Here is a 27974-nt window from a genome sequence, read left to right as displayed (position 1 = left end):
ATGACAAAGCAACATAAACACAGGAATATATAGATCCTCTCAAACATGAGGATTGATATCAGATTGAATCTTTGAGAAAGTATAGACAGCATTACGATCTTCTCGCAACATATTGGACTAATACACCGCCTATTAACTAGTACGCATACATCAGCTGAAAAACCAGATAACACCCTCAGCTCCCTTTGCTTACACGAGTGAAGAAGAAGGCCTAATTAGAGAGAGAGAGAGAGAGAGAGAGAGAGAGGATAGTACAAAAGAATTCCTCCCTCATTTTGACCAAGAATGTGGAAAATCTGCATCTTTTTCAGAGTAATATCCTTGTGGCACCGACTGATTTAACACAAGGAGATCTACCTTAGTTATAGTGCGTTAAGAGATGGAACACTTCATTCCCGCTCTCCACTACATAATCTTCATAACCAAGTCTATCAGCACAAGCCCGGAGCTCATCCATCTCAGCACCAGCAACTTGGATTCCGACCAATACATTAGCACCCTTTTCACCCTGTGGACAAGAAAACGAATAAAAACAATGATTTGAATACATGTACTGAAGGAGTAGTTGATCGAGCCCAGATGATAAAGAAAAAAAATATAAGAATGAGCTCTACCTGTCCTCGGTAATGGAACAAACTAATGTTCCGTCTTGGACTGAAAGCATCCAAAAATTTCATCAAAGCACCTGGCCTCTCTGGAAAGACAAACCGACAAAGCAGCTCATCCTGAACACTGGATTGGCCCCACATCTAAAAAGTATCTAACATTTTGGAGTCAAACATAATATTGCAATGAGCAGTATTTTAACCAACTGATTTCTGGTTAAAGATGGAAATGTAATTTCTTTCCGCCAACTTTCCGGGCCCATTCTATTAGGTACACTACAATAATAGCCAAGAAAACGGGGTTTTCCTTTTGGTTTGTTAGGGGTGGGAGCAAGGAGAAAACTGTATTTAGTGAAGGCATGATAAAGAAACCATCATGAATCAAATTTGAACTTTAGTACCTGATGAGATCCCAAAATCAATTCACTGAAACTGAATTCAAACAGTCCGATTACAAGAAGAATTGGGCATTCGAGAGGCCCTTCACTCTCCCAAAACTCAATACAAGAATGATATCCCCCTCTCTTTCATTCCCCCCCCCCCCCCCTACATATTCTTCCCCCGCTCCTTCCAACTGAATTCTGTTACACGTGCTTGCTGGGTTGTCACAACCCAGCAATTTCCCTTCCCTGCCCTTACGCAACATGGCTGGCTGTATGCCAGCAATCCAATTTACCCCCTTGCCCCTACCCCCTGCCCCTTGGACCTTCTTTGGTAAGTCAAGAAAACTGGGGGCCTATCATTACTCCCCCCCCCCCCCCCCCCCAACTTTCACCTTGTCCTCAAGGTGAAAAAAAGGAAATTGCTGCTGGATTAAGTGGTAAGGTTCCCAAGTAGCTTCCAATGGGGGTAGCCCTTTCCATTGTATGAGCACCTCGAACTCTTGTAAGTTCTTTCCGGATCTTGATCGCACTCCCAGCATTGCCTCCGGTTCCACCAACATCTCAAGGTCTTCAGTAAGCTGTTGAGGAAGCTCCACATTAGCTTCCAATGCCCCTCTTGCCTCCCGTAGATGTGATACATGAAATACCGGATGAATTGGACAATGAGATGGAAGTTTCAGCTTATAAGCTACTGGACCTACTTCCTTCTCAATTTGAAATGGACCATAATAGCGGGCAGCCAACGATTTTTGTCGATAGGGCCTTAACTTCAAATAAACCCAATCCCCCTCCTTGTACTTTACCTCCCTTCTTTTCAGATCTGCCCTCTTCTTCATCACAGCTTGTGCTCTCATCAGTTGGGTCTTCAATTCCTCAAGAATTAAGTCTCTCTCAACCAGCGGTTGTTCCACCATTGAAACAGGGGTGGTTTCCTTCTCAAACCTCAATAAGTGTGGTGGTTCTCGCCCATACACTGCTTGAAATGGAGTCACATTGGCAGCAGTGTGGTAGGAGGTGTTATACCATAATTCAGCCCAAGGTAGCCATATGTACCAAGCTTTCGGTTTTAAGGAAGCAAAACAACAAAGGTAGGTTTCTAAAGTTCGGTAAAGTACCTCAGTTTGCCCATCCGTTTGAGGGTGATAGGTTGTGCTTGTAGTCGAAAAATCTCCTTCCAAAATTTGGTCATGAAAATTTTGTCTCTATCCGATACTATGGACCTTGGAATTCCATGAAGTCTCACCACTTCTTTAATAAAAATTCCAGCCACCTCCCCAACTGTAAACGGGTGCTTAAGCCCAATGAAATGCCCGTACTTACTAAGTCTGTCCACCACCACCAAAATGGAATCCATCTTGCCCGACTTCGACAACCCTTCAATGAAGTCCATAGCAATGTCGTCCCAAATTTGGGTTGGGATTGGGAGAGGCTACAAGAGTCCCCCGGGGGCTAAAGCCATATATTTATTTTGTTGGCAAACCGAGCAATCCCTTACGTATTTGTGTATTTCCTTCTTCATTCCCTACCAACAAACATTTGCTGCTACCCTCTTGTAGGTTTTTAGGAATCCAGGGTGTCCCCCTATGCTGCCATCATGCCCCTCAAGAAGTAACAATGGAATGAGAGTGGAGCCCTTAGGTAAGTATAGCCTGCCCTTGTAAAGGAGAAAACTGTCCACTAGCTGGAAGTTAGGGTGTGAATTAGAATCAACCTGAAGCTCCCAAATAAGTTTTTGCAATCTTACATCAGCCTTCAATTCATTGGCTAACTTATCCATTTGGACCACTTTAGGCATTGTTAAGGCCATTATTTGTGCTGGGTGGCAGATCCTAGATAACCCATCAGCAGCCTTGTTTTCCAATCCGAACCGATATTGTATCTCAAATTGAAGCCCCAACAATTTCACCATCCATTTCAAGTATTCCGGACTCACTACCCGTTGTACCATTAAGTATTTGAGACTCCTTTGATCTGTTCGTACTACAAACTTCCGCCCTAACAAGTAATGTCTCCATTTTTGGAGAGCAAACACTATGGCCATTAATTCCCTCTCATAAACAGATTTTTTTCTCCCCAACAGATTGAAAGCATGACTGAAATAAGCAATAAGCCTTTGCTCTTGCATTAATACAGCCCCCATACCTTGTCCCAATGCATCAGCCTCAATAACGAAGGGCTTCCCAAAGTCCGGTAAGGCTAAGACGGGTAGGGATACCATTTTAGCCTTAAGTTGTTGGAAGACCTGCTCGGCTGTCTCGTCCCAAAAGAAGTTATTCTTCCTCAACCTCTCCGTTAGTGGCCTTGCTAACCTGCCATAATCCCGCACAAATCGTCTATAATACCCCATAAGGCCAAGGAACCCCCTCAATTCCTTAACCGATGTAGGAGTAGGTCACTCTAGCATGGCTTGTATCTTACTTTAATCAGCTGAAACCCCGAGATGAGATATAATGTGGCCTAAATATTCGATTTCCAACTGTCCAAAGATGCATTTCTTCCTGTTGGCAAAGAGCTGGTTGTTCGCTAGTACCTTTAAGACACAACGTAGATGATGTGTGTGCTGTTCGAAATCCCTGCTATACACCAATATGTCATCAAAGAACACCAACACAAAACGTCATAAATAATCTCTAAAAATATCATTCATCAAAGATTGGAAGGTGGTTGGTGCATTTGTCAACCCGAATGGCATTACTAGGAACTCGTAATGTCCGTCATGAGTCCGAAAAGCTGTCTTGGGAACATCTTCCGACTTAATTCTAATATGATGGTAACCAGATTTTAAATCGAGCTTGGAGAAGACCCTAGCACCATGCAACTCATCAAGTAACTCCTCTATCACAGGTATAGGAAATTTATCTGGTATAGTGACCTTGTTCAAGGCCCCTATAGTCCACATAGAAACGCCACCCTCCATCCTTCTTTTTAACCAACAAAATCGGACTTGACAATGGGCTGGAACTAGGCTGTATAATTCCAGCCGCCAGCATCTCTCCCACCAGCTGCTCAATTTCATTTTTTTTGCAAATAGGAGTATCGGTAGGGCCTTACATTCACTGGTGTGGTTCCCAGAACCAGGTTAATAATGTGATCCTTCCTCCTGCAAGGTGGTAGCCCCTCTGGTGTCGAAAAAACCTTCTCAAACTCAACCAACACCCCCCCTAGCACCTCTGGAACTACCTCTTGAGCTTCTTTGATCCCTGTTGCCATGGTTCCCAACTCTAACAGCATTCCTTCCCCATTTTCCCTAAAGGCCTTCGCCATTGCCTTCAAGGATACCAAGGTCTTACTCAAGCTAGGGTCCCCTTGTAAGGTGACTGTCATGCCTCCTACCTGAAATTTCATTGTGAGAGCCTTCCAATCCACATTCATTTTACCAACAGCCGCTAGCCACTTCATCCCTAAAATCACATTTGAACTTCCCAAGTCCAGAGGTAAAAAATCCTCTATGAGTTGCAGATTTTGGAGATTAAGCTTCACTCCCTTGCAAATTCCAGCCCCTTGCACTGCTATTTCCGTCCCCATAATTACTCCATAACCAGCTGTCTCCTCCCTTGGTAATGCCAATTGCCGCACCAGCTCGCTTGCTATGAAGTTATGAGTTGCCCCACCATCTATGAGCACCACCACTGGCTGCCCCTCGATGTCTCCTTTGAGCTTCATAGTTTGTGGTGAAGTCAAGCCCACCACCGAATTCATGGAGAGCTCAATTACCTCCCCATCCTGTCCCGGCTCTCCTACTAACTCTTCCAACCTTTCATCCCCTTCCACCTCTTCTACCTCTTCATCATATATCATCATTACTTGCAGCTCTTTGTTTCTGCACTTATGGCCTATAGTATACTTCTCATCACATCGAAAACATAGGCCCTTATCTCTTTTTGCCTTCCACTCCGCCTCACTAAGCCGCTTGAAGGGTGGATTACCCCCTCACCCATAGGTTTGTGGCCGATTTGGGTTAGGAGGATGGATTGTTGTTAGTTTTTGGGGCTGTTGTGAGGGTGGCAGAATTCCCCCTCTTTGGAAAATTGAGATTGGGTTTGGCCTAGCCGATCCCTTGTTTGAACCTGCTCCAACTGCCCCTCCCCGAACCACTTGATTCCGCTCCTCTATCCGTTGGGCTAAGTCCATCATCTGCCCCAAACCCCTTGGCCTCAACACCCTCAACTCAGCCTTGATTTCAGGTTTTAACCCATTTATGAAATGCCCTTCTAGCATGGCTTCCGCCAAGTTTTCAAGGGGGGATGCCAATGTCTCGAAGCATTGGCGGTACTCCATGACAGTTCCCTTCTGCCGAAGGGCTATAAACCTTTCCTCAACAGAGCCTTCTTGGGTGGGTTGGAAGCGACTTCTCAACAGAAACTTGAAGTCCTCCCAGCCTCTAACCCTTCGCCGTTTTCCCTCCCATTGGAACCACGACAGAGCAGCTCCCTCCAAACACAAAGCCGCTACATCTACCTTCTCCTCATCAGTCATCCCCGTCACCGCAATATATCATTCGGCTCTGAATATCCAGCCGTTCGGATCGTCGCCTTCGAAGAGAGGCATCCCTAAACGTCGCCCCTCTGATTTCCGGCCTGCCAGCTCCCATCGCCACCACCTGTCTCGGCACGCCGTATTCCCACATCTGGGGTCGCCTCGGAATCTTGAAAGAATTCCGTAGGCTGGCTTCCCATCTTCTCCTTGCTTTTCTGCTCCCATTCCTGCTCTTCCCACTCGTTCTCATCCATGCGAACTGCTCCAACAAGTTCGCAACATTCTTCTCCACCGATTGCATCTCACCCCTCATGGCCTCCACTCCCAGTTGCATGCCTTCCATCCTCCCTTCTATTTCTCCTACTCGGTCAGTCAAGTTCACCATCAAGATCGGTGATGCTCTGATACCAAAATGATGAGATCCCAAAATCGATTTACTGAAACTGAATTCAAACAGTCTAATTACAAGAAGAACTGGGCGTTCGAGAGACCCTTCACTCTCCCAAAACTCAATACAAGAATGATATCCCCCTCTCTTTCATTCCCCCCCCCCCTACATATTCTTCCCCCGCTCCTTCCCAACTGAATTCTGTTACACGCGCTTGCTGGGTTGTTACACAACCCAACAATTTCCCTTCCCCGCCCTTACGCAACATGGCTGGCTGTTATGCCAGCCATCCAATTTACCCCCTTCCCCCTACCCCCTACCCCTTGGACCTTCTTTGGTAAGTCAAGAAAACCGGGGGCCTATCAATACCATCTGACTTTAGACAGAAATTGAATACAAGCCTGAGCAACTTCATATTTAACATTGCCTTCACCAGACCCAGGCCCCAGCAATTTCATATTTAAAATTGCCTTGATAGAAATTAGTTTTAATTTCAACCTCAAACAAGATACAGAGTTTCTGCAGCACTATTTTCAATCACATGACATGGGTTGCAAATTTCTAATATAACACAAGAAACAAACGTACTTACATGTAGTGTTAGAATTGCGGTTACATTAGGATAAGTTTCCTAATGATAAGATAAATGTTATGAATTTGTTTCAAATTCATTAACATTTGAATTTTAACAATATAATGGGATAAATAATTGGAATTTGAATTAGATTCAAATTCCTATAAAGATATATCTATCTATATCTATGTGATACTTATAAATAGACATAGAGTCTAACGGAAAAACAACGACAATCAGAATCAGTTTCTGATCACTCATATATTGTCTTCGGTATCACCATTCGAGCCTTGGGCGGACAAGGGGTGGACGTAAAAGAAAGCTTTTATAGTTTTCTACGTCGGAGGTTGTTAGGCAAATCAAATTCGATTATTCCGCTGCAATCCAGGTATTTTTCATACCGTTTGCTATTTATTCAAAAGTTCTATATGTAGATATACAAACATGTATATAAAAAGCCCACACAAAAGACATCAGTTTAAGCATTCTCTGCATTACTATTTCACAATGTAAGCAGTTAGCCACGCACAATTATCCAGGTCCAAATAGCCCAAATATGTCAAAAGTGATACTCTTGATAGATCCGAATTCTGGAATTTCTTATAGTTATATGATAAAAAGAATGACAGCCAAGGCCATGTCATTTTCCTTACACGTCAGGGGAAAAACAAAAACCCAAACTCTAATTATACTGTCAGAGTTGTAAAGACCAGTCATTATTATTATATCCCTAACTTTAGTTGCCCCATGCTAGGAAAAACAAAATAGTTCCTCCAGTTTGGGATCTTACATCTTCATTTTGGTTACCAACAAACATAATTATTACGTCATATAAGCTTGCAGAATATTGCCTATGTTCCATTTTGATAATGTGCAAGTGAATAATGTTTTTTTTTATAAAGAAACTATAGAAACACCTATGCCAGTGGGTGCAGATACTCTTGGCACTGGGTTAAAAAAATCATTTAACCCTTGAACAAAGTATTCAGCACATGAAAATGAAAAGGAGACAAACTAAGAAGCTTACAAGATGCCGTAAATGATCTTTAGCCAAATCATTGTTAGTAAGATTAACAGTTTGAAGCTGAGAAGATTGGTGGAACCTCTTAGACAAGGCATGGAAAATAATGGCCTTACAAAAGGCATGGTCATATGAAGATGATTGGAGAACTAGAATCCATGCAGCCAACCCCACCTAGTAAGATTAAGGCTTGGTGTTGTTTTTGTTGTTGCTCAGAGGGCTTATATTAAAAAGAGAAGAAACTGCAGAAACAAGGAGTTTCCTACAAACTGATCTACGATTTTTTACATACACAGAAAAGTCCTTGCCTGTACAAAACCAGAGCTTCTTCCTTGTCGGATTTGTATCTATATTTGAATTCTGTAATATTCATTGGCCCCACCTGCCAAACAAGTTCTACAGGTTCATACTGTAAACAAAGACAGAATTAAGCACAGTAGTGACCAATGGTTCAGGTAACATACTAAGTCACAGATTGTTTGAAGCTCCCAGGCACCTCTGGCAGGAAAGTTGCAAGAACAGCTTCCCGTTGCCTACCAACATCTGCAAGTCCGGATACCAATCTAAGTCTATTAAAATTCATGTTTGCCCCACTGGTTATTGCCACAATGTTTTCACCCTTGAGGCCATAATATTTGCAATATGCTTCAGCTCCAGCAAAGGCAATAGCACCAGCAGGTTCTAAAATGTTTCCATTCTCCTCAGGCATATCCTGCAACACAAGCACAAAATTTGTGATACCTAATAATTAAATTTCTCTACAATTAAAGTCTTAGCCAAAGCCAAATGTTGGAATGACCAAAGGGTTATCTGTTGCAAACTTTTTACGTTTTAGCCTCATTAATAATGTGGTCCACTACAGTGGATGTCAGTTGCATGCGTGCTATAAACATCATAGAATATGATTTGAGTAAAGGGAAAATCACCTGAATCCAAAAACCCGCACATTAAACCCGCAAGAGTGTGATCCATCCACCTAGGTGCTAGATTACATTAGGATCAAATTCTTCCTTTCAGATGCTATTGCAACAATTCTCTACCTACCCTAAGTGGCTTTGGGCCTTTGGCTAAGCTACTGGATTTAGTCCCTTTTAAGTGAAGCCAGTTTCTCAAGCAATCTTTAGCCCATAACTTTTTAATATTTTTTCTGCAACTCACATGAAGTCACGTGAAAGGTTACAGTGAGCCCAAACCCTAGTTTCCATGTGCTTACATGTAATTACCCTAGAGTGTCATGTACAAGTCACTTAAATAGACAACGGTACTACATTTGAACATTAAATAGATCAGATTGATTGACCCCGAGATCATGGAATAGAAAATAAGCAAACCAAAAGTAGATTCCAAAAATACTAAGCCCTAAACTACATTAAGCTGCCAAGGTTCCTTAATTATGATGTTAATCAAGGAAAAATGCATACACAGAAATGCACGGGAGCTGTAAAAAAGAGATTGCAGATAACTGATGGAAAAATACAAATTTTTCTCACATCCATGGATATAATATAAAGGTAAAAACTGTCATTCTCATTACTGATAACTCAACAATGTCCAAGTGTAAGCACCAATAAGAAATGTAGAAATATGATGAAGCCAGGCTAACACCAGCATTATATAGCACACTGGTTAAAAATAAAAGACAGCTTAACAAAGAAACAAAAATAAAAGTCAAATAGAAAAATAATATTCATCTCACATGATAACCCCATACGTAAGAAAAAACTTAATGGCAAAGGAAGTAATGCTGCAATGGTCAATGCATAACTTCAGGTAGATGATAAGATCTTCCTTGAAAAGCAAGAAGGCTAGCCATGTACAAATATAATATCATGGGAATAATGGTAATGCAATCAGTTTCTGCATTATCCAGCAACTTGACGATGATAAAAAGAACTGAAACCAAACTGCAATAACAGCACTAGAAATTGCTGCGCATGAACTCATGCGCAAAAGAAACAAAAGAGAAGAATACACAAGCATAGGACCATGGAAAGAAGGATTACCTTTATAGATGCACATATGGCATCACGGCTAGCAAGAACTACCCCATCTATCAATTCCCTGCATAAACGGAAAGTCTCTTCCCCGACTACTTTAACAGCTACACCATCTGCAAAACCACCCACTTTGTCTAGCATGATTCTCTGACCATGATGTAGTGACAATGCCATTGCATTTGCATCAGCAGGCTCCACCCAAATTATCTTTACCTGTGCAAAACATGAAACAGTCCTCTATATGAATTTATTTGGCAAGAAAAGGGGTTCCTGATAGAGGCCAAAAAAAAGAGAAAAAGTACCTGATGAAATTTGATTTACTTTACTTTTTATTTAGATGTTTGATTTTTAGCTTTTATTTTTAGTATATTTGTTTGGATAATTGTAATTTGAAATTCTATCTTTTTGGTTGAACTTTAGGCTCTAAATGGGTATTACTGATGCAATCAGGATAAAATTGTTGATTTGGAATAATTATTGAGTTCTCCCTGCTGACAGTTTTGATACAATATTGATTCTTGCCATGTCGAGCAGCCAAGGATAATTTTAATATCATATTGATTGGTATTGTTGCGTGACTATCAGCTACAAAATCAACAGCATGATTAATTTCAGGTCCATTAACCTCCTTCAATGTTATACATATACAAACATGGTATTACCCGTTAGATGTATAAAATGAACTGTTTGTATTACACTTAAGTGTACAGTATAAGCATATATATATACATACATTTACTTAAAAGATCAATACACTAATACTCCCTTACTTATCTTATTTAACACTCATTCTCAAGTTGGAGCATATATATTGAGCATGCCCAGCTTGGTACAAAGATAATTCACACGAGACCCTCTAAGCGACTTGGTAAGTAAATTAGCCAGTTGATCATTGAAACCCACATATGTTGTAACTATATCCCCAGAGAACACATTTTCTCTAACAAAATGGCAATCAATTTCAATACGTTTGGTTCTCTCATAAAACACAGGATTAGAAGCAATATACATTGCAGCTTGGTTATCACAAACCAATTGCATGGGCTTAATCTGCGTAACTCCTAACTCCTCAATTAATTGTTTCAACCACACTAGCTCACATGTTGTTACGGCCATTACCCTATATTCAGCCTCTGCACTGGATCTGATAACAATAGTTTGCTTCTTACTTTTCCAAGAGACTAGGTTTCCACCCACAAATACACAATATCCAGATGTGGACATAGTTCTGAAAGGCGCAAGGCGCAAATGGTCTTGGAGCCTGAGGGCGAGGCGCAAAGGGTCTTGGAGCTTGAAGCGCGAGGCGCACGAGGCGAGGCGCGCCTTTGCTAAGCAAGGTGCACCTTTTAGAAAAAAAACTCAAAATCTTGTAAAATCATAAAAAACTATCAAATTATCAATAATAACACATGCATATCATTAATGATTCATTTTCTTCAAATTCTAAACTAACATAATCAAAGTTGATTCATTCATTATGCAAATTCTAAACTAGAAACATCATCAAAGTTCAAACTTAAAGTCTCAAACTCAAACAAGTACCAATCATCATGCAAAGTTCTAAACAAACATATAAACACTATAAGTCCACAATCAATAAAGAAGTTTTAATCAATCATCATCAAGGAGATCATCAACATCAAGATCAATATCTTCATCATCCCCTTCAATCAAGAAAATGTTTTCATTTTGAAAAATGTTATTTTTCTAAGTCTGGAAAATTAGCGCATTATAAGGAGACATATAAGAAAATGTTTTTATTTTGAAAAACTATCTTCCGGTATTTTGATAGCTAATATTCATTGTTGTTAAAATAATTTTTAATGAATTTTTCAAGAAATAGTAGGTATGTATTTTGGGGGTGGTAAAATCGTTAAATCCTGAGTTTGTATTAAAATCAAAATTCTATTTTCTTATTCTTATGGATTTTGATTTTTTAGATATTTTTATTGAATACAAATGGGGGGTACTTTTTTATTTACATTTATGTATTAAAGTAAATGGAAGGTAAAATATAAATAAAAAAAAAATGTGAACATTTACTTGTATACATGTTGGAACTGAGAAGAGGGGAGGAATTTGGCTGCTTAGATTTTAATTAAAACCTAGATTTCATACCTAGGTTTCAGAGGCGTGCCTCTCGCCTCGGCGCCTCACCGTGCAAGGCGAGCGCCTCACTGAAATTGCCTCGCCTCGGCCTAGGTGAGGCGCTAAACTGGCACCTTGCACCTAGGCAAATGCCTAGCGCGCCTTTAACAACTATGGATGTGGATCTCCTATCACTAGGTGATCCTGCCCAATCAGCATCCGTATATCCCACAATTTAACTGTGCCCATGATTTTGATACAATACACCCCGACCAGGGGTAGCCTTAATATACCGAAGAATACGAATCACTGCATCCCAGTGACTGTCACAAGGTGAATCCAAGAACTGACTTACCATACTCACAGCAAATGAAATATCAGGACAAGTGACTGTGAGGTAATTAAGTTTCCCAACTAATCGACAGTAGTGCCTAGGATCAAAAAGAGGCTCCCCCTGTCTCCGTAACAGCTTGATATTTGGATCCATAGGGGTATCTGTAGGTTTACATCCAAGCAATCATGTCTCTTCTAGCATATCCAAGGCATACATCCTTTGAGAAATATAGATGCCTTGCTTTGACCGAGCTACCTCAATACCCAAAAAATATCTCAAAGGATCCAAATCCTTAGTCTGAAACTGTTGGTGAAGATGTGACTTCAATTCAGTGATACCAACATCATCATCCCTTGTAAGTACTATATCATCAACATACACCACTAAAAGAATGTGGCGGCCAGACTAGGAACAATAAAAAACAGAATAATCAGCTTCACTTCGAGCTAACCCAAACTTAAGAACAACTGAACTAAATCGACCAAACTAAGCTCAAGGAGATTGTTTTAAACCGTATAAAGATTTTCAAAGGTGACACACTAGCCCAGACTCCCCCTGAGCAACAAAGCCAGGAGGTTGCTCCATATACACCTCCTCCTGTAAATCGCCATGGAGAAAGGCATTTTTGATGTCCAGTTGATGAAGAGGCCAGTGAAACATAGCAACAAGGGACAAGAAAAGGCGAACAGAGGAGATCTTAGCAACAGAAGAAAATGTATCGCCATAATCAAGACCAAAAACCTGAGTGTATCCTCTGGCAACAAGGCGAGCTTTAAAACGATCAATCCGGCTATCAAGGCCAACTTTAACAGTGTAAACCTAGCGGTAACCAACAGTAGACTTACCCTTGGGAAAAGGTACTAAGTCCCAAGTCCCAGTAGAATGTAAAGCAGACATTTCTTCGACCATAGCAGCCCACCACCCTGGATGGGAAAGAGCTTCAAGAACAGATTTAGGAGGTGAAACAGAAGATAAAGAAGAAACAAAAGCAAAATATCCAGGGGACAAATAATCATAGCTAACAAAATGGGAAATAGGATGGTGAGTACCTTTACGAAGAGCAATAGGCAAGTCAAGATCAAAAGTCGAAGGCAATGGACCAGCGGAGGAAGAATGAATTGGCACCAGGGATGAGTCAGGAGACGGCTCCCACGGACTAGCGACAACAGTCGGTGCTGGTTGGGCCATGAGTTATGGACGCCATTGATAGACCTGAAGATCAAAGCGATCAAGGCGAGAGACAAAGGATGGTGGAGATGGTGAAGACGTTGGAGATGGAGATGATGTGAGGTCAAGAGAAGGGACAGGCAAAGGTAACCTAGCAGACACAGAATTGGAGATCACAGACAAAGAAAAGAAATAAGGAGATGACTCAAAAAAGGTAACATCCGCTGAAACAAAATATCGAGTTAATTGAGGAGAGTAACAACGATACCTCTTTTGAAGGCGAGAATAACCCAAAAAGACACATTTGACGGAACGAGCGGATAACTTATCACGACCTGGGGCAAGATGGTGAACAAAGCACGTGCTCCCAAAGATACGAGGAGGAAGAGAATATAAGTCAACCTGAGGAAAAAGAATGGAATGAGGAATCTAGTCATTAAGGACAGAAGATGGCATGCGGTTAATTAAGTAACCATGCAGTTAAGACAGCATCGCTCCAGTATTGAAGTGGAACATGCACATGAAGAAGAAGCGTGCAAGCTGTCTCAATTAAATGACGATTCTTACGTTCAGCTACCCTATTTTGTTGTGGGATTCTAGGACACAAAATCTGGTGAAGAATCCCATTGGATGCCATATAAGATCTAAATGGGAGAGACAAATATTCAAGAGCATTATCACTACGAAGAGCACGGATAGGCAAATTAAATTGTGTTCTAATTTCAGCACAAAATGTAGTGAAGACTGAAAATAACTCTGAACGCGTTTTCATTAAATATAACCATGTAGTCCGAGAGAAATCATCAATAAATGTTACAAAATAACGAAAACCGTCTTGTGAACTGACACGATTGGGACCCCATACATCTGAATGGACTGCTGAAAAAAGGGAACTAGCACGTTTATTAACTCTACTTGGGAAAGAACTACAACTATGTTTCACAAGTTGACAAGACTCACACTCTAAGAAAGAAATACTAGAGAGACTGGGAACCATCTTCTTGAGATTGGGAAGAGATGGGTGCCCCAACTGACAATGGACTTGTAGTGGGGAAGTTGTTGTTGTGCATGCCACTAAAGAAGTAAGGAGAGACAGATAGTAAAGACCGTGAGACTCAAGCCCCATGCCAATCGTCTGTCTAGTCCTCCAATCCTACACAAGAACAAAATCAGACAAAAAAATTATAGAGCAATTAAGACTGCGAGTGAGTTGACTGACAGAGAGCAAATTAAAGGTACATTGTGGTAAATGTAAAACAGATGATAATGGTAAAGTAGGAAGAGGTAATGCGGTACCGATACCTGTGACTGAGGCTTGAGAGTCATCAGTCAATGTAACAGGAGGTAGAGACGGCCAAGTTTGAACATGAGATAGGAGAGAACGATTACCAGACATGTGATTGGTGGCACTAGAGTCGAAGATCCATGGGCCAAGAGAAGATGAAGACTTAGTAAAGCAGGCAGTAGGGTTACCAGTGTTAGCAAAGGATGTGACAGGTGAAGTAGCCTGTTGTGCTGTCCGAACTGAAAAAACTGAGCATACTCCCCCCGGAGATAGTCACTGGTGAGGAATATAGATGCCTGACCCTCTGAAGCACCCACAACCATGTTAACAGTACTAGTTGTGTGAGGTGGACAACCATGTAGGCGATAACAAGTCTCTCTAGTGTGACCAAGGCGATTACAATAGGAACACTGGGGCCAAGGACGACCACCACGATCGATCGGAGTCGTAACAAGGGCGAAGTGATCTCCAAATACGGACATGCCACGATTACAATAATAGAAAAGGCTCTAAGTAGTTTGGCAAATACCTCTATCAAAGGAGGAAGAGAGGCACTACCGAAAATCTGTGTCTTAACTGAGTCAAGTTCTGGTCGAATTCCATGAAGATAGAGGATAGTAAACATTTGATCACGTTGTTGCCATTGTTTCTTGATATCGGTATCAAAGGGCATCAACTCGTTAAAGTCGGTAATAGAAGCTTGAATCTTACCCAAATATGTGGTCATATCCAAATCAGTCAGTCGTAAATTGAACAAATCACCAATCACATCATAAATACGAGTGATGTCACTAGAATACAACTCACGAGCCCGAGTCCATAGGGCACTACACTCTTGAAGAGGTCGAAATATCGGCATCAAGGTCGGCTCAATGGTCTGCCACAATAAACTCAATAACTGGGCATCCATTTTCCGCCAAAGAGGTTGATCGCCCTTAAGAATAGTTGAAATAGTCTTCGATAAATGATCCTCAATGCCATGACCAAGAAACCAAATTTCAACTGCACATGACCAAGCGGAATAATTCTGTCCACTCAACTTTTCCGTGGTAATAACTGGTGTGCCCGAAAAATGGGGAATGGTCACAGGTGTGGACATGGTGGAGCGGCTTGTGGATGAAGAGTGAGCTGGAGATGAATCCATGATGCAAAAAGAAAAGCAGATCTAGAGCAGATTAGATTACCCGATCAAAGAGAAGGAAGAACAGATCTGGAGCAGATTGGATTACACCACTAAAGAGAAGGAAGAATACATCTGGAGCAATGGCAAATCTGAGCGCACAAAAGCTGAAACTGTCACCGGAGTTAAAGACTAACGACCAGAGCTGGAGTCGCCTGAGGATGGCCGGATCTGGACAGGCACGGCGAAGGCGACGAAGAGATGACCAGGACAGACTCGGCGACAATGAGGGCAAGATTTGGAGGCGGCCGGAAAAAGATGGCTAGATTCGGGCAGGCGTGACGAGGGCGCAGGCGCGGGTGCGGCGACGACGAAGGCGAGATCTGGGCGCGACCGAAGAAGATGGCCGAATATGGAAAAGGAGAGTCGCGATAGCCGGATGACCAGCGAAACCAGCGGCCGATGAAGAGGCAGACGGTGATGACGACGGCGAGCGAAGCGACCGGCAATGATGGCGTCAGTTGACGGCGATGGCTAGGGTTAGGTTAGGATTTGTGCTCTGATATCATGTTAGATGTATAAAATGAACTGTTTGTATTACACTTAAGTGTACAGTATAAGCATATATATATACATACATTTACTCACTAATACCCCCTTACTTATCTTATTTAACATTACCCATAGGTCCATTCACATTTAATACTTTGATTTATTTTATATTTATGCAATACAATCTCAAGTCAAATATTCTTGCAACTTTATTTCTCACTTCTTCATCTTACACCTCTCAATTTGACTTGAGCAGTTCTTCACCATGGTGATAAGGCCCCTGTTCGTCACACCTACCAACAACATAAATTGAAAGGAGATGCAGGGGCAGCTAAGGAAAAAAATACGGGCAAAAGAGTCACATATAAAGGCAGGCAAAAGGGAGAATAACCAACTCCAGTGGTTGCAACAGAATATGAGATCCATATAAAAGGCAGGCAAAAGGGAGAGAGAGGGGAGCTAGAGAATTCAGAAGAAGTTTTGGAAGAGGAGGTCCTCTTAAATAGGCCATTATTTGTTTTTTTTTTTTTTTTGGGTTCGTTCATGGCTTTGTAAACGGAGACTTTTATCGTTTTGATTGTGAGACTATCATTTTGGTATCAGAGCATTGATCCATGGGGGTGACTGTCTCTAAAAGAGTGGGTGAGCTAGAGGGAAGATTGGAAAGTTACCATCAACAGATGGAGGGGTGCATGGAGGGTCTGCAAGAGCGATTGGAATCAATGAAAATTGAATTATAGAGGGTGCAAAATATAGAGAAGAACATGGAGGTGATGCTGGACCACTTCAATCTCTTGATAGCGAAATGGTAATAACAGGAAAAAGAGAGGAAGGGAAAGCACGGTGGGGAATACAACCCTTCGGATTCCTCTTTATCAACTAAGTTATTGCCGAATACGAGAGGGAGGAGTGGCGAAGTAGGTAGTGGAGTTGATGGAATCTAGAGACAGGAGACCCACTATAGGCGCTTGGAAATACCAATTTTCGAGGGTGACGATCCGGATGGATGGGTTTTTAGGACTAAGCGATACTTTGTTGTAAATCAACTGACAGAGACTGAGAAATTGGAGTCTGTAGCTCTATGTTTTAAAGGAGGAGCCCTTTCGTGGTTCCAGTGGGAACAAAGGAGATGGAGAGTGAGAAGCTGCGAGGAGCTAAAGGGGCTGTTGCGGAATCGATTATGATCTACACAAGAAGGCTCCGTGGAGGAGAGATTCCTAGCTCTTCGGCAATGGGGATCCATCAAGGACTATCAGTTTTCCTTCGAGACATTAGCATTGCTAATTGATGATATGCCCAAAGCTGTATTGGAGGGGCATTTCGTTAATGGGCTCAAACCGGAGATACAAGTTGAAATCAAAGTGTTAAGGCCCGCTGGACAGGAGAATATCATGGATATGGCCAAAGAATTGAGGACAGAAATCAAGTGCTCCAAGGAAGCCGTATTGGTTACAACCCAAGTAAGGTGACGACACCCTCGGCCTTAACCCCTAATATACAGTGAATTCCCTTATCTCCACCTTTGAATCCTCCCAAAACTACAACAGTTAGCCAAACTAACCCCTCCCAGTCGTTGGCCACCGGAAAATGGAACACCCCACCCTTCAAATGACTGAGTGAAAGCGAGCTGCAAGCAAAGCATGCGAAGGGATTATGTTTTCGTTGTGATGAGAAGTACTCCATTGGGCATAAATGCAAGAACAAGGAGTTACAAGTGATTGTCATATATGAAGAGGAAAGGGAAGAAGAAGAAGAAATGGAGCGAGCCGAGGCAGTGAAAAATTCTGTGAATTTGGAAGACACAATCAAGGTGGGAGAAATGGTGGAGTTATCATTGAATTCAGTAGTGGGGTTAACACCTCCACAGACGATGAAGGTTAGGGGGACAATAGAAGGCAAAGAAGTCTTAATCGACAGTGGAGCTTCTCATAACTTTAAAACAACTAATTTGGTGCAAAAATTGGGGCTATTACGAACACAAACTCGAGGTTACAACATGATCATGGGCTTGGGCATGGAGATACAGGGGGCTGGAGTATGTAAGGGAGTGACCATGTCGTTGCAAAATGTGGAGGTAGTTAAGGACTTCCTGCCATTAGAACTAGGAAGCTCTGATGATATTCTTGGGATGAAGTGGTTAGCCACACTTGGGGAGACACAGGTGGATTGGGGCTCATTAATTATGAAGTTTAGAGTGGGGGACACGACTATCACACTGCATGGGGGATCCCAGCCTCAGCAAAACGTTGGTGACCTTAAAGTCGATGATGAAGGCATTTCGTGAAGGTGGGGAAGGAGTGCTTTTGGAATTGGGAAGTTTGATGGCTTAAGTAATAGAGGCAAGGGTCCCTGACAATCTGCAGGAAGTGTTAACAGAATTTAAGGTCATCTTTGTTGACCCGTGTGGACTGCCCTTACATCGAAGGCAGGATCATGCTATCATGCTACAACCTAGGATTTCTCCGGTGAGTGTGAGACCTTATTGTTATCCCCACCTCTAAAAAAATGAGATTGAAAAGCTAGTTCAAGAGATGTTGGCAGCAGGGATCATTAGGTCGAGCATTAGCCCATTTTCCAATCCCATGTTGGTCAAGAAGAAGGACAGTGGGTCGCGATTTTGCATGGACTACAAGGTTTTAAACAAGGTAGCTATCCCCAATAAATTTTCAATCCCAATCATTGAAGAACTCTTGGATGAACGAAATGGGGCTGCATTTTTTCTAAGTTAGATTTGAAATCAAGATATCATCAGATACGAATTGCACCTAATGATATTCCGAAAACTGCTTTTCGCACGCATGAAGGTCATTATGAATTTATAGTGATACTATTTAGATTAACAAACACACCTGCCACATTTTAGTCCTTGATGAATGAGATTTTTAAGGAGCAATTGAGGCAATTTATTCTCGTGTTTTTTGACGATATTCTGATATACAATAGAACGGTGAAGGAACATCAGGATCACTTACGTTGTATGTTGGGGATATTAGCCGAGAACAAGTTGTATGCTAATGCAAAAAAAAATGTCAATTTAGACAATTAGAGATTGAATATTTGGGGCACATCATTTCGCAACAAGGGGTGGTCGTTGACAACTCAAAGATTCAAGCAGTAATGGATTGGCCCAGCACTCGCTCACTGCAAGAACTCTGTGGTTTCTTGGGGATCACCGGATATTATCGCAAGTTTGTGCGGAATTACAAGAAATTACCTTAGCTGTTGAAGGAGCGTCTTCGGAAAAATAATTTCTATTGGGATGAGTCATCCAAGCAAGCTTTTCAGTCCTTAAAGGTAGCCATGACGTCTCTGCCCGTACTTGCTCTACTTGATTTTTCAAAGGAGTTTGTGGTGGAGACTGATGCATCAGGCATGGACTTGGGGTTGTATTCATGCAGGGCCAAAGATCGCTTGCCTTCTTTAGTCATGCCTTAAATCCCAAGGGTCGGAATAAGTCGGTCTATGAGAGGGAATTGATGGCTATTGTGTTCGCAGTACAAAAATGGCGACATTACTTATTGGGGAAGAAATTCATAATTTGGACTGATCAGAAAAGTCTAAGATTTATGATGGAACAACGACTAGTTAGCTCGGAATGTCAGAAACAGGTGGTGAAATTGATGGGCTACAATTTTGAGAATCAATATCACCCCGATTTGGAGAACTGTGCTGCTAATGCACTTTCCCGGCTTCACTCCTCTATCACACTAATGGCCCTCACCATTCCTCAAGTGCTACAGTTGGATCAACTAACAAAAGAGGTGGAGGAAAATAGTAAATTTCAGGAAATTATCAGAGAGCTCCAAACTAACCCTTCCAGTAAGCCAGAGATTATTCTTGGGTGGATGGACATTTATCGTTCAGAGGGAAGTTGCTTCTCCCCCAGGTTCGACATTGATTCCCTTCGTGCTGAAGGAAGGTCATGATGGACACATTGGAGGCCACTATGGGTTTTTGAAGACATACAAACAAATATTTGCTAATGTGTATTGGGTAGGAATGAAAAAAGAGATCCACCAGTATGTCTGCCACTGCTCTGTGTGCTAGCAAAACAAATATGTGGCTCTCTCCCCCGGGGGCCTGCTTCAACCACTTCTGATTCCACATCAAATCTGGGAGGATGTGTCGATGGACTTCATAAAGGGGCTTCCAAAATCAAGAGGAATGGATTCAATTCTGGTTGTTGTGGATCGGCTTAGCAAGTATAGGCATTTTATTGGGTTGAAGCACCTATTTTTAGCCACCAACATAGCAGGCATCTTTGTCAAGGAAATTGTCTGGTTGCATGGGATCCCCAACTCTATCGTCTCGGATAGAGACAAAGTCTTCATCAACCATTTTTGGAAGGAACTATTCCGATTACAAGGCACCAAGCTGAATAGAAGTACAGCCTACTACCCCCAGTCTGATGCTAAATGGAAGTCCTCAACAAGACTTTGGAAACGTATCTCAGATGTTTTGCCTCCTCCACACCTAAAGCGTGGTACAGTTGGCTTCCTTGGATAGAATATTGGTATAATACTTCCTACCACGTTTCCTCCCAACTAACTCCCTTCCAAATAGTTTATGGGCACGAACCTCCCCACTGCTGTGATCTGAGAAGGGTACCACAGTCGTCTCGGGGTTGGAGCAGTAGTTGTTAGAAAGGTATTTGATGCTGGAAGAGTTAAAAACCAAATTGTTTCGAGCTCAGGCAAAGATGAAATACGTGGCAGAAAAGAGGAAGAGGGACATCCAATTTGAGATAGGAAACTTGGTATATCTAAAAATCTAGTCGCATAGACAAAAAACCTTAGCTTCCAAGCCAAATGAAAAGCTATCACGAAGGTTTTATGGACCCTTCACAGTTGAGAAACGAATCGGGAAGGTGGCGTACAAGCTCTCTCCCACCCTCTTGTGCCATCCATCCCATATTTCACGTCTCTTAGCTATATAAGGCGGAGGGAGCATTGCAGGTGGCTTCCACAATCCCTGACCAATTAACTGCAGAGCTAGAAATGGTGGTAGAACTAGAATTCCTACTGAGGATAAGGTCTAGCACTAGAAAAAACTTGAGGGGCCTTGATGTTCTAATTCAATGAAAGGGGTTGCCACCCCTGGAGGCTACTTGGGAGTCATACCATCAGATACTACATCAGTTTCTTGAGTTTCACCTTGAGGACAAGGTGAATCTCATGGGCGAGAATAATGATAGGGCCCTTGTTCATCACACCTACTAGCAACATAAATTGAAAGGCGACGCAGTGGCAGCTAAGGGAAAAAACACAGGGGTAAAAAAGTCACATTCGGTTGGGGGAGAATAACCAACTAACATGGCTGCAACAGACTAGGGAATCCATATAAAAAGCAGGCAAAAGGGAAAGAGAGGGGAGCTAGAGAATTCGGAAGAAGTTTTGGGAGAGGAGGCCCCTCTCAAATAGGCTATTATTATTATTATTTTTGTTTGTTCGTTCATGGCTTTGTAAACGGAGACTTTTATCGTTTTGATTGTGAGACTCTATCAAATTGTTGTTTCTATTTAAATGATTCAAGGTCTATCTTAAGAGCTTCAATTGTTATTCCTATTGAAAATAAGGGTAGCTACTCAATTTCTAGATTTCTCTAGTTTCAAGTATTTTTGGTTCATTTTTCTGGAGATCTACAACTAGATAGGATGCCTTCTGTCCACTAGTTGTTATATGGATGGAGAACAATTTGGAAGATTCCCCCCCCCCCCCCCCCCCTCATTTTTGCATGTAGGAGTAATATTTCACAAGTTCCCTAAGCATAGGCCAAAAGAAAAGTAGATGCCTCCGATAATTAAAAATTAATCTAACCTTCCTAGCTTATTAATTTCATAAAATACATTCTCCTTTTCATTGTTCAACCACTGGTTGACCTAAGGACAAAAGGCTAGAACAAGCTTAACAATGTGAATACTAAGATCCCTCACAACATAAAGATAAATTTCAAAATCTCCCCAGCCTACACTAAAGATTAAGTTTTCCCCTTCCTCACATAACCCTAATCTTCTAAGAATATGAACATGCATAAACACAAATACGTATACACATTCAACTATATGAATGGCAATTAATTGAAAACCAATTCCTCTTTTCCAATTCTAGTGACCCCCTTCTTTTCCAATGATTCCTATTGTCAACCATTTGTTGCATCTATAGAGTGTGCTCTGGATCAATACAATACCAATCTAATAAGGCAGATGAAATGTCTTTGCACCCTTTCATATTAGGGGTGCATACCCACTAGCTCTGTAATCCAATCTCTTCAGACGATGTCAATTATGCCACCATTTCCCCATTCCACAAATCGAATGACTCAAACAAAATCAAGGACCGAGAAGTCAATGAGCTAGTTTGATGATGGGTTGCCTCAACTGCCAAGAAGCTCCTCCAACATACCTCCTCGCCTCAAAGAACCACCCACACAACCCCCCACTCCCCACACAAAAATAAATAAATGTCGTAAGTTCTAGCCTCAATTGTTCTACGCAATTTGGACCTTATTTTTGGACATTGTAAACTATAGTAGACAAAACAAGAAACCATATCAAAAATGAGCTCCATGTTGCCCTATTGCATTGCAACCATAAGAAGTTAGTCTGATTCTAAAAAAGATACAACAGCTTGTTCATGATGATAATATTTCATATATGAAAATTTATGTAAGAAGAGGCAAATACAACATACAGGCACATAGTCAAAACAAATGAACTTGAAATTCTAAACCTAGCTTGCAAATATATATATATATATTTCAAAAACTTCAAGGAGCTTATAACATGATGGCAAAACTTCCAAGGGAACAACTTGAAAGAGGGGTCTTTTGCGCATTTGCTGGAAATCATGCCCAAGGTATTGCATTATCAGCTCAGAGGCTTGGCTGTAATGCAGTGATTGCGATGCCTGCTATGACACTAGAAATCTAGGTTAAATTATGTTAATTGTTGCTTTTCCATGTTTCTAGTTCCTATTGTATGTTATTTAGTTTTGAAGTTATGGTTAGTTTGTTTATTTCTTATTAATATCCAGTGGAAGTTAGTTGAGAGTTTGGGTGCCATAGTTGTTCTTGTGGGGGATTCATACGATAAAGCACAAGCATATGCTAAAAAATGTGGTGAAGAGGAGGGACACACCTTTGTCCCTCCGTTTGATCATCCAGATGTTGTCACAAGACATGAGACAATTGGGATGGAGATTGTGCGTCAAATGCTAGATAAGTTTTATGTGATATTTGTGTTGGTTGGAGGTGGTGGACTTATAGCTGGTATTGTTGTCTATATAAAGAGGGTTTCTCCAGAGGTGGGAGAAATTATATTTGTGCTAGTTTAAACATTTTTTCCCCCTTATTTTTTTTTTGATATGGCAATTTGAGTTGCAATTTTGTCTTTTTATTCATTAGAGCCAAACATGTTCTTGGCTAAAGAATATTTTCATTTCTTTTTAATGATTTTGCATTCTTCTGTTGATTTTCTCAGAGCAAAAATTTGGCAAATAAACATTTGCCTTATCTCACTTGCAAAAAATAAGAAAAAGGGAGAAGACAAAGCAACAAGAAAAGCACTGTTTATTGGAAATTATAGGGTGGAACAAACCCTATTTGAAGTTCCAAAAGACTTCAATAAGATTCAGCAAGAATCAAGGGAGAGTTACAAGCTGAACTACATAAGCAACATGCAAGAATCAAGGGCCACACCAAAACCAAGGTGTGGCTTTGGTTTTCTCTCAAGCTTTTCCTATCTCCATAGCTTCAATTCCAGCAAGAATTAAAAGGAATCTAAGGTAAGTTCTAACCCTCTTCTGTTCTGAACTCTTGAATCCATGTATCTTTGAGACTATTCATGAGAAAAACCCCATTTTTGGTAAATGGTTCTTGCCTATTGCCTATATAGTTCAGCTTGTAACTTTCCCTTTATTCTTGTTGAATCTTGTTGAAGTCTTTTGGAACTTCAAATAGGGTTTGTTCCACCCTATAGCTTTGTCTTCTCCCTTTTTCTTATCTTTTGCAAGTGAGGTAAGGCAGATGTTTATTTGCCAAATTTTTGCTTTGAGAAAATCAACAAAAGAATGCAAAATCATTAAAAAGAAATGAAAATATTCTTTAGCCAAGAACATGTCTGGCTCTAATAAATAAAAAGACAAAATTGCAACTCAAATTGCCATATCAAAAAGAAATAAGGGGGAAAAAATGTTTAAACTAGCACAAATATAATTTCTCCCACCTCTAGAGAAACTCTCTTGATATAGATAGCAATACCAGCTATAAGTCCACCACCTCCAACTGGCACAAATATCGCATGTAACTTATCTTGCATTTGACGCACAATCTCCATCCCAATTGTCCCATGTCCTGCAATAACATCTGGATGATCAAACAGAGGGACAAAGATGTGCCCCTCCTCTTCACCACGTTTTTCAGCATATGCTTGTGCTTCATCGTATGAATCCCCCACAAGAACAACTGTGGCACCCAATTCCTCAACTAACTTCCACTGGATATTAATAAGAATAAACAAACTACCCACAACTTCAGAACTAAGTAACGTACAATAGGAACTAGAAACAAGGAAAAGCAACAATCAACATAATTTAACCTTGATTTCTGGTGTTGTAACAGGCATCGCAATCACTGCATTGCAGCCAAGCCTCTGAGCTGATAATGCAACCCCTTCGGCATGATTTCCAGCAGATGCGCAAATGACCCCTCTTTCAAGTTGTTCCTTTGGAAGTTTTGCCATCATGTTATAAGCTCCTTGAAGCTTGAACGAGAAAACCTACAAACATTTCAGCAAAGCATAGATTTGTCAGCAGCCATCATGTTAAAGCTCCTTAAACTTGAATGTGAAAACATACAACTGTTCAGCAAAACACATATTTTATGTCACTTAGCACTTCCATTTCAAATTCTTCTAAAAACATAATTAAATTAGTTATACAAGAACATATAATAGAGGCCAAAAATGGCTGGCATATGGTGAATTTAAGCCTGATTTAAACAACATAAATAAACGAAGCAGAATGTAAGAATGAAAATTTGCCAGGCACCGGTAGTTCAATAACAAGCCATGAAAATTTTCCAAAAGTTTAACAAACCTGAGTGGATTTACGAAATTATTTCCAAATACAACTGGCTTACTACTCAATTCTCTAATCCAATCTATCTTCTTAAGTGTACTAAACACACAAGTTCTACCAAGAGTATGTGAATATAAAGTTTCAGAAAACACAATTTCTGGGATGTTTTTCGTGAATAAATTTGAACACTTGAAACCGTGTTCAAAATGCAAGAAGTTGAAGTCACTTTTTCAAAAAAAAAAATAATAATAATAATCAATTTCAAGACACCACCTGAAAATAGGGGGATTCATTTAATAAAAACTACTAGTCCAAAAATGATTTCCCAAACCACTTCAATTTGGAAAAGAAAAAAAAAAGCTCAGAATTATCCAATCACCGTGTCTAATAAAATTCAAATACATAAGCTTGGCCTCCTGCATCACTATGTCATTTGTTCGAGCACAGGAAGCCCCAGCCCATCATAAAGAGCTAGAGTCACATCCGACATAATTAGCCAAGCATCAGTAGCCCGTAGACTCCCCAAACTAGTCCTGGCACATCCTGTGCAGCTAATGTAATGGAAATCCATCAGAGAAGCCATACTGATGGCCTACCCAGCCCCAGTAAAAGCCATCCAAGCGGCTGCAAGGCAAATCTCATGCTAGCAGGCACCGGCCGGCCACCAGAAGTAGCCAGAGGCAAAAAATAAAATAAAATTTAATCAAGTAAATCTACATAAGAATTCGCACTCACAGGACAATCACCAGTGCTCAAGTTCGGGCACCATACCTTCTTCTCAGCTACTCTGAAACTTTTAGCTTCCCAAAAAGTCACTTAAATGAGCTTACATTAGGAAATTTTCAAACCAAACTTTCAATCTATCTCGTGAAATAAAATTTTCGAATGAGAAACCAGAAAAGAAATAAACTCGATTTAAGAATCTAAGATGATCTCACGTTGCCAGTGCCAGTAAGGATTGTACTAACATTAAACTGAAAGGATATTATTGCAGAAAATCGGAATTTTATGCACATTACTCAATCTCGAAATCAGACGAAAAAAGTTTTCAATTGTACATTGAGAATCTATAAGTGTAGATGACTCACAGGCTGCAAAGTGCAAATCCTCCCTCTTCAGCCAAATAGTCTCCCCCAATCTCTCCGACAGCATCGGCGCGAACTGCAATTGCAAGTCGACCGCGACGTCGTACACCTTCGACGCGAGTATGTTCGACAAGTATTCCATCGCATTGGGAGTGCCGTGACCGCCGTCCTCTACACCGCGGTCCGGCACCACGCCGAGGAAACCCGCGGGGTACTGCAGTGAATCGGAAGACACCGACAACAGCGGCGGCGGTGACGGAGACATTTCCAGCTGCTTCTGGCGCGAAGCAACCTTAGGTTTGAGGGAGATCTCGGGCGTCTGATCCGACAGCGTCGCGCGTATGAACGGCTTGATTTTGCCCCTCCTGATTTCATTTGTCGGCGCTCTGATTTGGCTCGCCAATTCCGCCCGCCGGACCGGCGGCTGTGGAGGAGCAAAACACAGAGCCTTATATCGATGCAAAACCCCATTTCTGAAAACCACACCCAGAGTCAGAGAGAAGAGATACAAGAGTTACATATATAATGACAGAAAGTGAATAATAATGGAAGTGGACGAGGCCAGACTGAGAGAGACCTTACGCACAAAAAGAGGCCTTGCAGAGATACAAGAGTTAGCATTTTCCAGGCAAAAAAGCTGCTGCATAAGAGCAACTCACAGGCGGTTGCCATGCTAATTTTGAACAGTATTATGGCATTTTTAAATTATAAATATGTGAAGTAGTTAAAATAAGGGTATTATTTTAATATTTTTATATTTTTATTAAAAAAATATAATAATTAATTAAAAAATAAAATTTAAAAATTAAATCAAATTAAATTACAGAAATTAATATATATATATAAGCAAAGCAAAGAACCTATTTAAATTTTAACAATTAACTAAAATAAAAAAATATTTTAAATTAAAATAAATTATATATATATATACCACTTCATCCTTCCCATTTCTCTTCCCTTTTTGTGTCTATTTTCCCTTTCTCTTTCTCTATACCCCATTCCCCTCCATAGCTCGCCCCTCACCCTCGGTCGATCATTGCTCGTGGCTTACCCTTGCCGATTGCTGCCTCGCCCTCGTCAACTCTTTCTTTGATTGTTCGCCTCGCTCTTGTTTGTTGCTTCTCTCGCTTCATTGCTCGCTAGTGTCGCTATCTTGTCTCTCTAGCCCTCCATTAGTCGTTGCCTCTCTGGCTCTCTCACTCCGTCGCTCGTCTCCCCTAAAAACCCCTACTTCAAGTAATCTATATATTTATAGAAGTTGAAATAGAGACGTTGAATTTAACCATTAGAAATGGCACCTTTCCTTTTTTCTCTCTCCAGAATTTAAAAAATTAACACTCAAAAAGATTATTGTCATTTTGTAACTTTAAATGTCATTCTCGTTGGAGTGGAAAATTTTCAATTTAGCAATTCATAGGGTTAACACCCTAAATGGCACTTCTTTTTAGAGTTGCTCTAAAGTTAAATAAAGTATCTTTTGAACTCGTTCGTATACTTGTGAATCTGAATTTGTTTTCAGAAAAATGATAAGTGGATTGGTTTGGGCCTTTGCCAATCTAATCAAAGAAACTTGGTGTTTAGTCAAAAAAAAATTTGTTTGAATTCGTTCTTTAAGTTAATTAAGTTGAAGTTGAGTCTTAACTTTAAAGTTTAATTTGTAAATGAATCAAGTTTAATTTCAATAAAACTTAACTCGTTAACTTGTGAGTTAGTTTTATTAAAAGTTCGTGAACAGTTTGATTAAAAGTTCGTAATTAAATATAATAATATATATATAATATGTTAACTATACCCCCCGACCACAACAAACACACACACCACGAAT

General features: G+C 40.9%; 1 protein-coding gene across 1 annotated transcript; it reads right to left on the bottom strand.

Moving 5' to 3' along the window:
• Positions 1-28: 28 nt before the first annotated feature.
• Positions 29-26821, bottom strand: LOC127790130 (threonine dehydratase 1 biosynthetic, chloroplastic-like). Its single transcript, XM_052319421.1, has 12 exons — positions 26727-26821; positions 26153-26622; positions 25800-25864; positions 25510-25656; positions 24584-24763; positions 24212-24481; positions 9451-9657; positions 7920-8159; positions 7740-7829; positions 7454-7558; positions 615-749; positions 29-508 (listed from the first exon to the last, which is right to left on the bottom strand). Exons 1-12 carry the CDS (start codon positions 26819-26821, stop codon positions 359-361), a joined length of 2154 nt encoding a protein of 717 aa, XP_052175381.1. The 3' UTR covers positions 29-358.
• Between the last annotated feature and the right edge of the window lie 1153 nt (positions 26822-27974).

The sequence above is a fragment of the Diospyros lotus genome, chromosome 14, assembly GCF_014633365.1.
Source record: "Diospyros lotus cultivar Yz01 chromosome 14, ASM1463336v1, whole genome shotgun sequence".
In the NCBI taxonomy this organism is placed as follows: domain Eukaryota; kingdom Viridiplantae; phylum Streptophyta; class Magnoliopsida; order Ericales; family Ebenaceae; genus Diospyros; species Diospyros lotus.
This window is presented reverse-complemented; position numbering and strand designations above follow the sequence as displayed.